This window comes from Rhopalosiphum maidis, chromosome 3, assembly GCF_003676215.2.
Source record: "Rhopalosiphum maidis isolate BTI-1 chromosome 3, ASM367621v3, whole genome shotgun sequence".
Classification (NCBI taxonomy): domain Eukaryota; kingdom Metazoa; phylum Arthropoda; class Insecta; order Hemiptera; family Aphididae; genus Rhopalosiphum; species Rhopalosiphum maidis.
The window spans coordinates 6,993,168-7,005,664 of record NC_040879.1 but is presented as its reverse complement, the minus strand read 5'-3'; the positions used below and the strand labels follow the sequence as shown (position 1 = coordinate 7,005,664).

The 12,497-nt window shown below is 24.9% G+C and overlaps 1 protein-coding gene across 1 annotated transcript in view; it reads right to left on the bottom strand.

Moving 5' to 3' along the window:
* Positions 1-12,497, bottom strand: part of LOC113556136 — a 156,965-nt gene that overhangs the window by 53,704 nt on the left and 90,764 nt on the right. Inside the window, exons 4-5 of the mRNA XM_026960906.1 lie at positions 2,247-2,491; positions 203-355 (exon numbers count right to left, since the gene is read on the bottom strand). Coding sequence (XP_026816707.1) covers positions 203-355; positions 2,247-2,491 — 398 coding nt within the window. The remainder of the gene's footprint in view (positions 1-202; positions 356-2,246; positions 2,492-12,497) is intronic.

The window sequence follows — 12,497 nt, the reverse complement described above, 5'->3', positions numbered from 1 at the left end:
AATACACCATACCGGCTATCACATTTAAAATTTGGAAAACCCCACCCTACTTATGTGTATTAATTTAACATAATTATAGTCCAAATAATCTTTTCAGTAGAAACCGTTGGAGTCACGAAAAAAATTGAATAATTATTGATAGATTTTTAAACACTATATAAATTTAATTTAAATAAATATCAACAAAATAAAAACTATTTACCTCCAACAACGCGGCACACCAATGTAACAGTTGGACTTGCTTCGTCGACAACAATCACATTTCCGGGATTTTGTTGGTAATTTTCTGGGCGATCTCCTCCAATAGAATTTCCATTTCCATACTCGAAATAAATAGTTGGTCTTTCGGGAGCGACTATAATACATAATGCATAATTAAATATGTACAAGATTTATTTAACAACTATTTTTTTTTTTAAGGAAAACCATACACAAATGTAATTTTATAAACTATTTTAATAAGGATACATTAATTGCCAAATTTTAAAAGCTCTATGGGTTTTAATGTCCTTAACAGAAAATACTCATAATTAAAATACTTAGTTAAAGTTTCTCACTGTATCTACTTGGAATTTAAAATAAACACAAATGAAATAATTTAATTGCATTTTTAGTTGAAATGAAATGCTCAATAGACATTTTTTTGGAAAAGAGGTAGATGTCCATCTGCGTAGTATTTGAAATAAGATTCTGATGTTATTTTTTATAATTTGTTTTATAAATAACTCTTGTGAAATTAATTTATTATTATTAATAATTACTTTTAGATAATCAGACATAATCTACCTTTAGCTTAAAAACCATTAGTCGTAATAATAGGCATTAAATAACACAATCGTTCAATAGAAATTCATTGGACTAAAGTATTAACAAATGAGCTTTTCCTACTCACATGTAATCAACCAAAGTCTGTCAATACCTGTTTGATTTTGATTAATTATAATTTATTAGTGAACAAACCAGATACCTAGTATAGTAATAAACGTTTTGTTAAGTACAAACTTGATATTATTATCTATAGGTATTGTTTGAAGGACTAACTTTCATATTTTGTTTAAAACTATGATTTATGAATGATTTGTATTTAAAAATGCAGTAATTAGCGCGTTTAATGACTTGTAAGCTTGTAAAGTATCTGGCCGAGACTTCGATCCTCCCCTCACCAAACCCAAATATGCCAATGACAGATGTTTCCTTAAAACTTTAGCAACAAACGATACAACATGAAGAGTGTTGAGACCTTAAAAGTAATTATTTTAATCAGAAATAAGTTTACATAAAACTGAATATTACTTTTTCATATCCAACTCAATTTTTAAATTTAAAGAATATTACAATAAGTTATGTGTACTTGCAAGAAAAATATTTATAGTTATTTTTATAATTTGACTTAATATTTTGAGAATTTATTATTATACTCTATAGTCTATGTTTAGATAAGAAACTATACAGATACTTATCGATTTTATAACGGTGATTTTTTTTTGTATGTAAACAGTTTATCGGAAAGAAGTCTTATTTTAAATGTTTCATTTTTGAACTCTTTTTTGAAACTCATTTATGACTCTATCGATTGAAACTCATTTATGACTCTATCGATTGAAAATTGGTCACAGATTTTACTTTAAAAGGTATTTCGGGGCTTCTTTGAATATTTTTAAGAGAAAATTATTAAATAACAATCAAGAAACTAAAAAATAAAAATAAGAATTTACATAGTATCTTAAGTATATTTATACCTTTTTGTTGTTATTTTATAATAATTCAAGTAATAATAAACCTTTTACATAATCGTTTATACATTTTAGGATAAAATAGAGATAATTTTATAATGAATTTTAAAATTTTATTTAACTTCATAAAACTAGAAATCAGCCTTTTATAAGTTTAAATTTAAATTAAAAAAAAAAAAAAAAAAAAAAAAAAAAAAAAAAAAAAAAAACCAAAACTATAAGCATAATAATAAACAAACAGTATAATATATTACATACTATGTAAACAGCAATATTTACATGTACACACACAAACACACCGTGTTACTTGTTATATTTTTCCCTGGGCATTCTGGCGGATTTTAGAAATTACATCCAAATCGTACTTTGATTTTTTTTTTTTTTCAATTATAATATGTAAAAGCTTATTGGAATATTTTTTATTTAATTTCAAAACGTTAAAGGACAGCCACAGCTGAATTATTAATTAAAATAAATACAAATATATATTGTGTGTTATCCTTTTAAAATTACCTATGACCGTTAAGTTAACTAGTCTGTTCCTGGTGGGAGCTTTTAGGAAGTCGATTCTACATCTATATATCCCAGTATCGGTGGCCATAGCTCTATCCACTGTCAGATGATCGACTATATCTCGGTTGAGCTGTAGTTGTTCATTGTCGATTGTATGAAAGTACGCACGATCGCCAAAACCCATAGGTGAAGACCACCATCTTGGTGGATTTGGTATTTTTGTAGATGTCTGTCTTGTATCATACCTGTATGAAAAAATATAAAATGATATTTATTTTAAAACATTATAAGTTATTAATGTTGGCATTATGCAAATTTAATAATACTGTGTCCTGTCAAAACACGAATAAAGCAGTTCAATTATTTTTCCTATCACAATTAAATGAGTAAATATTTTACTCAGTTATTTTGTTATATCAAATCACTATGCTAATAGATAATAAAATAGTTAATAAGCAAAAAACAGATAATTGAATATTAAAAATCAGATTTTTACTATACCTACTTGGATGCCTATCAATTTTAATCTATACTTCAACAAGGTATATATGCTGAGATGTTATTATGTCATTATACTGTTATGTGTTATAGTAGTTATAACATTATCGCTTCAAATTACGAAATATTAACGATATCACGCTTAAATTAATGAGTACATTAGAAAAACAATTTAGTCAATGGCTCCTGCATTTTACACAATTTATAATTTCATTTGCATAATAAAACGTTTGGTTTAGGTATTTACGCCTATTAAGAGGATGCCACACCCGCATATGTTGTCTTTGTCTTACAAACGTATAACATAACTAGCAATTTTAGCGTTTAGCAGAACCAAGCCAAGCCAAGCCGTAAGCCTACCATTAATAATAGAGTGAATTATTGACCTATTATTAAAATTAAAGGTAAAATTATTATCTGTATACGTTGAGTTTTTACTATATTTCAATTTTTTAGCAAGTTATGACAAATTATATTATAAGTATGTAAATATTATCATATAAAATTTTTTTCTTAACTAGCTAAAATTTTGAAATATTACTAAAAACCAATGTACAAACATAGATTTTCTTACTTTCTTAAAATTTAATCTTTTATAAAAATAATGAAATAAATAATACAAAATTCGTTTTGCTTAACGGAAATTGTAAATATATCTATTAATATTATATACTCTTGTAAGACTATACGCAATACGCATCCCCTTAAGGATTTAAATTTAATTATTTGGGTTTTAAATATTATAAAACCTGTGTTTTTATCATTTAATGTTTTTAAGTTTGAATTAGAAAAAAATAAACATTTTACACAACACCTCTATATAGATGTGGTTTAAATATTTACTGGGAGAACTTCAATAACTAACTTTATTACTTCTAGTTTTGATTGTAAATATAAGGTAATAAGTTTGCTTATTAAGTATCCAAAATGAAAATGTTTAGGAATTTAAATCATGAGACATATGATGTTGTATTTTTTTTCACTATTCTTTACGAAGAATTCCAACAACAAAAGTACATTTAATTGTACTGATATCATGGTTTGACAATTATAATTTAAAAATATTTATAGTTTAAATTTAAGCCCGTAATTTGTGAACTGTATAATAATATTGGATTAAGCATTATGTACTTGTATCTTAATACTCAGGAATATTTTAAGAATTATACATTTATTCATATAAAAATGTATAAATCTTTGTTTTTTCAAGGTTTAGTTTAATATTCAGTAGATTAGTACTATACACTATACAATATATATAGACTTAAGAAAATGTACAGGATATATATTATTATACATACAATATATGTTTACCTTTTTATGAATATAATAACAAAATGTCCAGAATTTCTTATTTGTTTATGTTTTATATTTGTAAAAATGTATATTATATTTTATTTATCTTGGTGTCTAATGTCTAGGTAACTATAGATTAATATTATACTAAGCTATTTGCATTATACAAATAAATTGAATTTGTATACTATATACATTTCGATTTTTATTTTTATTAAAATTTGTAATAACCATTTCTTTAAACAACTTCAACAAATAAAACAATTTCAAAATTATCCATTCTCGTTAAATCTTAATAACGTATATTAGTTTTTTTACATTAGACATTTCATCATGATCTTAAGATCACTGACCTTACAGTGATTTTTCTTTATCACATGTAGGTAAACATACTTCCTATTTATACAATGTAGGTATTAATATTGATCTAGTGATGTGATATATATTTAAAAAACAGATTGGAATTCCCTTTGAATACTTTTTAACATTGACATTTCCGAAATATTAAGACCTACTTGTCTGAATTGAAAAACATTATAGTAATTTTTTAAACTCACCATTTCACTATAAGTGAAAATAAAATTATAATCAGATTACCTAAACAAATATTATTTCGATGACTTAAAATTTAATATATTCATATATTATTTTTATATTGTTTACTTATACATGTATTAGCTCTGGCTATATATGTATAACACATGTACTCAAACAATAGCTAAAAACAGTCAAACCTTACATTTTGATGATGTAATTCAAACATTTTGATAGTTTGGATTTTTTTTAGTGGATACACTTAGCTGATTCTAAAAATAGTATTTTTCAATAAAGTGTAGATTTGCTTATGGTTTTATGATTAGTATAGTTGATATGTAAAGTCCCTTTTATATATTTACTATAAAAAAAAAACATTGAGTGAAAATTATTTAACACTTGTCTATCTTAATGTTTGAGAAAAAAGATGACGACAAACATATATAGCAAATTTATACTAAACACGTACATTTTCAAATGTAAGTAATAAGATTTTTGTTTGAAATCAAAAAATTATGTTATAAACAATAAAAGATGAAAGAAAAAAGTATAGCAATTAGTATAGTCGTGGTTTTATTTTTACTTAATGTTAGCTATGGTGTTAAACATATGGTTTTATAACCGCATTTTAGATGAAAAATAAACGACTGGACACTATTGTATTTTATTCATTAACTATCGCCACCATTACTCAACCCTTTTATATTTATGTATATATATATATAAATAAATGCATAGGGTTTTTATTTTATTTCTCACAATACACTACTTTTTAAATAATAATAGTAATGAAAAATTCGAATTTTTACAAGCGGTCGAAAATCTTGCAGGGGACAGGAAAATGGTGCAAGGCGATCGGTCAAAAGAATAACAATAAAAAAAAAACCCTTGTACATATACGATTATTGTTTGTCCCCTATCACGTTATTGTTTTGTATGTTTTTTACTCGATTATGTCCAGAGAATAAAAATATTGTATTCCTGGCTAAAATTCAATAAATGAACTTAACCATTATAACGTTATACCATATTATCATTGACAAAAAAAAAAAAACAAAACAAAACAAAACCAATTCTTCAAATATGAATAAATACAAAAACTGAGCTATTCGAATTAATATAGTTATTGTAATTATGTTTTGTCATAACTCATAAATAACAAATGTTTATAACGAATTGGTCCGGTAGTGGTTATTCCTGTTGGTTATAATTAAATTCGTATTACAGTAGATATCTTGAAATCTAAACATAATAATATTACCACCAAAGATAAAATCACGAAGTTTATTAACAAAGTTGATGCAAAAATATTCCAGTAAAAATCAGTGGTAGAAATTTCATGATTATATTAAATAAAAAACCATGCAAATATTTTAATTTATAACTCATAGATATCTCATAGTTTCGTGACTAAGTATTATTAGCTTTAGATTTAAACTTTTCATTTTACGTATTTATCATTAGTAGGTACATAAATAAACTGATATGAATGTATTGAAAGCGTGTCAACAGATAGCAATCATTGATCGTAACTAAATAATAAAATGATAGTGAAAAACGATCTGATGCAAGTAACTTTGTGCTCACAAGTCTTAACTATTTAATGTTATTCATAAATTAACCATTTAACAAAAAAAAAAAAATAGTGTAAAAATTATAAAAATATGAAAATAGGCGATAAAAACATTTTCATGCGCATAAAATAAATGATAAAATATAAAATGAGTATCTATACACTAAATTACGTACAATTAAATTATAAGCTATGTAATTTTTTTTTTTTTTTTGTCAATCAATAATATTATATTTGCATAATATTACTCAGAAAGACTGAAAACAGATTATGAACAGTCACCGTCGAATGATGATTAGCACAATTCATTTTTTAGTGTATTGAATGTCCATTATTCAATAATATTTTCAAATTTGCTAGTGATTAAGGTAAAACGAAATGTAAATTGACCAATCTAGATAAATGATCAAATATATAACAACATAATATTATAATTTTTTTCACGCTCACCAATGATAATTGAGAATTTACATATTTGTTAAAGAATGATATCTTACATCATTTTCTAACTTTTACATTAAAAAAACTTTTTTAATATCTAAAAAAAATATTTAACTGCAGCACAATAAAACCTAACCTATTTAAACGTATAATTTATAAAATAATAAAAAAAAACTATACCAACTTAAATTCAGAATACTATTTCCTACGTTTAAAAAATATTTACGTACATACAACTAATGACTTTGTAGGTAAAGTGAATAAAGAATAATAAAAAAAAAAAAACAATTTAGGTTACGCACTTGATATTATTTTTTATCAAGTTTAAGAGAAACATATTGAAATTTAAAAGTAGAGTAAATTCAACCGCTCATTCAATCGCTCAAAATAAGACCCAGCAATTTTAATTTCTTTTGAAGATATTAATTATTAATAAATAAAAATACATGTGTATTGTGTAACAGTAAAATGTAGTGAAGTGTATTTGAATAAATTAAATTAAAAACGTGTAAGTGTTAAAATATACAGCAATGGATGTATAGGTAAATATAAGAATAATTACTTTGTAACAATTATGTAACATGACACGACACGACTTGCTGACCAATATACATTAACGTGTATTATTCACACACAACTAACTGTAAGGCTTTTTGCCAATACACACCATGCAGGAACGACAGTTCGTTGTACACATTATAGACATCACCACACTACCTACCACCGAACTCCGTGAGACTATATAATATGATACAGTCACCGACCATTGTAAGACTTTAAGTTATATATTTTGTAAGAATTAATCGTCACAATTGTTTAGTTGGCAATATAATAATTATAACTGCCATTGGGTCCTGGGTATTCAATTATATTTTAGATCCTTTATTAGTATCTGTCCCCGGCTACAGTGGTAATTATACCTATACAGTGTCCTGCAACTCTCCATTAATGTCTTATATTATTTATTTTATTGTTCCCCGAACCACGTTAAAAATTATTGATTATTATTAATTAATGAACCATACTGCAATATTTTTAACCATAATATGGTGAAAACATTTTTGATTTTGGTAATATGAATAATATGCTGATTATAATTACCGGAAAAAACTTCTAATTACTGTACCTGCAGAAATAACTTACTATAATAACCTGTATTCTGCAGTTCAAAATTAAATTGTCTGTATAGTTTATCCATTTTCCCTGAGAGGAAAATCGTGATTGCAAGGAAAAGTTATGTATCAACGCTTATATATATACATACATAACTACTAACTCTAAAGCTTAAGATTCTGAACTATAATAATTTATAGTCAACACTCAACGTTACATTACTAACTCATAGTTACAATATATTATATGTATATTATTATATACCTTTATACAAGCCATATCAGCTCTGTTATAAATCGTAAAAATTCATAAATCTGTAGAAACATAATAGCGATTCCGTTAGGCAATGTCGGTATAATAATATTTTTAGTGACTTTATTTACAAAGTATAGAAAATATTACTTTATTAATATTATGTTTCACACTATATAATATTTCGATATTTTGAATATTTTTAAGTAGATCGCATCGTAAATATAAATTATAAATTATGCTAGTAAAACTCTATAGAATCTTTCCTTACGCGTTGCTAATAGTAACATTTTTAGATGATTTACGAGGACATACAAGTGTGATATTTTATTACTTGAAAGCGATTATACTATTAAATTTTGGAAATATTATTCAATAATTATTATTTTGTGTCTAAAAATATCAATCAAACATTTACTATGATAATATATTAATTAATAACTAAAAACTATAATTTGACCATCCTAACCCATCACTTATAATTGAAATTTATTGTGATATATTTATTTTACATATTATCATACACATAGGTAGTCTTTAGATAAATACTAGTCCCGTCTTAATAGTACGTTTTCTTATTAAAGCTCGCAAACATCTTATTTTATAGTGGCTGTGAGAAGTAATACGTCATCGAGAGACGATGATGATTAATATTACGAGTCGCAGAGCACTGTGCTAATATTTGACTGAACGTGGATACACAGACCTAGTACTATTAAATCAACTGAATGTCATTAAAGCGACCAGCAAAATGATGGTGGACAGTAGTTTTGACGGTGCAGTATACCTACCGATAAAAGTTTATTATTATTGCCTCGGTTAGAAAAAAACTTGTTAATGTAGCAGACGATAATTTAATGATATACAAAACAATAACAACTAAAACGATAAAAAAGAAAAAGAAATATAAACTCTGAAACTGTAGTAGCTGCCGAGAGATCGCCATATAAATGATACTAAGTGGAATACTATAGTGGAAAACATTATAACCATCGACGGGTCAGGAAGGTGAGATTATTATAGCACGGCGGGGACTAGCGAAAAGGGAAAAAAATAAAAATATATACGAATTTTAATGCAGAAGAATAGGTACGTGCACTGACCCAACTTCAAGGTAAATTATTATAAAAATATTATTTTATTATACTATTAAAAAAAAAAAATGTGTTTTAACTACCCCTCACACTGACATATAATAAGAATAAAAATATACAATTGTCAACGACGTTTTAATTAAAATTTCATTAAAACAAACACTCCGGGTATATTGTTGATTTTTATTGACAATAGCTCGCATAATAGCATAACGGTCTAAGTTGCTGCAGCCTGTAAGTTATTACTCGTCTATTGTGTGTATTTATCAAACAACTATAGTATAAAGGTTCTCCAAGAAAAAAAAAATAGCTGCTAATACATCACTATAATCAACGAAGTGCAGTTTTAAGTACAACGTTTCATTTCTACAACTATTGTGACCAAATTATGGTTATCTATTCATTAACGTCAGTCTGTTTAATATAAATTAAACACCAATTTTTTATTTATTTTATTGGCTAATCAAAAATAATGAATATTACCGCAAACTAACAGAAAACAAAATCGCAATATCAATTTAAAATTATAATATGTTTGAACTGTTTATACTATTATATATTTTAGCTGATTAAATTATTTTAATTTAAATGTATACATGCAGTTCATTAACTAGGTATACAGCACCTTATGATATACATTATAGCGTTTCTCAACCTGGCGGACGCGATCACTTTGACTAGGGGTCGCATAGATCAAAAATAATAAAACGCTGATTTACAAAATGAACCTTTTTATATTAAATTTTTTATTGAAAAAAAAAATACTTAAAATAATAATAACGATTAAATAAGGATATACCTCTATTACCTATACATATTGAATTAGTTTTACATTTAAAAGTAAATTAATACACACGGTATTTATTAATAAATATTTGAAATGGTTTATTTCTTTTGATTAATTGGTTATACCTAATATAAATAGGAGGTTCACGAAGTGATTCGCCATATTTTATATTTATTTTGGAAGTCGCGACGCTAAAAAGATTGAGAAACGATGATTTACATCATTCTCATTATTATTTTTTGGTATATTAAAACGGATAATTTAGATCATCTGCTGATTCTATATCTCTATCTTTATTCATTGTTGTCTATTCGATGCCATGCTTATGTTAAACGTGGATTTTTTTTTAAATCGGAGATACAAAAAAAAAAAAAAATAAATAACAAAAAAATAGTAGAGATGGACAGTAGGTAGGTAACTGGTCACTATAATGGATGTGTTAAATTTGAATGCAATGACAGGTATCATTGTATACGAAAAACATTTCTGAACGGAGATTATTTGTCAGTCAATGATAATTAGTAGGATATATTATATTATTACCTATACTTAATTTGTAATACATCGTTATTTTACGCGATTTCGTAAAAAATTAAATTTCATACGCTCATAAAATGTTTTCTATGTTGACGCTGGAATTTTTTTTTTATAGTTAATTGAAAGAAAACTTATGGATAACCTTGTATTGGGTTGTTTAACCTTAGGTATAAATCACAAACATTTTATGAATTTTCAACTTCAAAATTCCTTGCAAATTTTCGCGATTTTGATATATTTCGTAAACATTTGAACTTTAAATGCTTATAAACAAAAATTGTGACTAACGATTTTTGATTTTTTTTTTTTTACTATGATAAGTACAACTTATAATAAACATTGTATTAAATATTAAAGATTTTTTGGTAGGCCAAATTTTTTTTTATCGGAATTTCAAGAAAAAAAATGTAGAAAAATCGAAAATGTCAATGGTTTATAAATAGTTTAAAAAAATTCTTAATCTTTTGAAAATTTAATCGTAAATAGTTAACTCTAATGTAAAAATTTGGTTAAAATGTTAAGTATTTGCAATGATTCGTTTTTGAGTTTCAGTAAAATCAAAAAATCGATTTTGTCGAAAAATGGTTATGCGTAAAAATTCCCGTTTTTCCATTATTTTTTCAGGGTCTTTCCTGACGCTTTTGAAAACTACTGGAAATTTTTTACTTTTTACCTCCCAAAGTACCAACTAAATGAATTTCCCTTTTCAAAGAGAGACTGAAGTCAAAAATCAAAGCATTATTACTATTCCAAAACGTGGTGACAGACACAAAAATAAAAAAAAACACACATCTTTGTAGAATCAATACATTCATCACTCCGTTCAGAATCTAAAAATAATAATATAGTTATTGTATGTAATTATTTTTGTTTATTACTTAATTAGTAAAGTATTCAAAACTTGAGATTGGATACAAATCAAATAAATAAACACAGTTCATAATACACATATCGTGAAAATAAAATAATTTACTATTGAAAACAATTATACATATAATTTATAAATACGACTTATCTTATTTAAACACAAATAACTATTGTGTGAAATCAAATTATTTAGTTGATGATTTAAATTATATTTCTTCAATTTTTATATCTTGATCAATAAATAAATTTAATAATTTTGTAATTTTTTTTTTTTTTAAATAGAGTTAATAAATTTTTAAAATAATAAAAATTGTGCGCTGAACCTTTTTTTTATGTATATAAAAATTATGTTCAGATATAATAAAATGCATAATAAGTAATTGTTATTCTTTGTTTAGGTATATAATATTTTAATAAAAATCATATATATTTAAATAGTTTTTAAAAGTTTTTAAATATTTAAAAAGTTAATACCACAAAAAGGTTATGTACTTCAGCAGATTATCTATTAAAAACGTACATTATTTTAACTTTAAGTCTTTTTAATAGCTGATTTAAATAAATATCATCAATGACCAGTCATTTTTTTGTACTTATTATACTAGTTACTTATGAGATTAACTCAGTGGGTTAGACTATAAGTATTTCTCAGAACAAGTTTTAATTATTCTTACCACTTTTACGAGTTTTGGGCTTGTAAAAGTTCTAAAATTTGGTATGCCAGTTATTCCATTCGGCAATCAATGCCATACATATTATGGTTTTTATTCGGAAGCAGTTATTATTTTATACTTAATTTATTTGTAACTTATATCCAATTTGAAATAAACATTTAAATTTAAAATAAATTGATAATATTATTATTAATTTTAAAGCTTGATACATACTACTGTTTATTACACGAGTTGCAATAGTAGAAAATATAAAGTTATGATTGGTTTTTCGTAAATTTTACAAAATACAATCCATTCTCCACTCATTATTTGCTAACTCATTAGCTTTTTGTAGACTAATAATATTTGTATTTTACAATACGTTGACAAAATAGTTGTGTAATCGATTTATACTTTATTCGAATTTACCAATACACGTAAAAGCTTGAACTGAAATAATAAAATAAGTGGTTAATTATCAAGTCAAAATAATGTTATATTGATTTTCGTTAAGATTGGAAATGAAATATTACAGGTTTTCGATAAATTTGAAACTTCAGTTGCCTTCTAACGGCTCTAACTTTAATATATTAGTAAGTATATTAC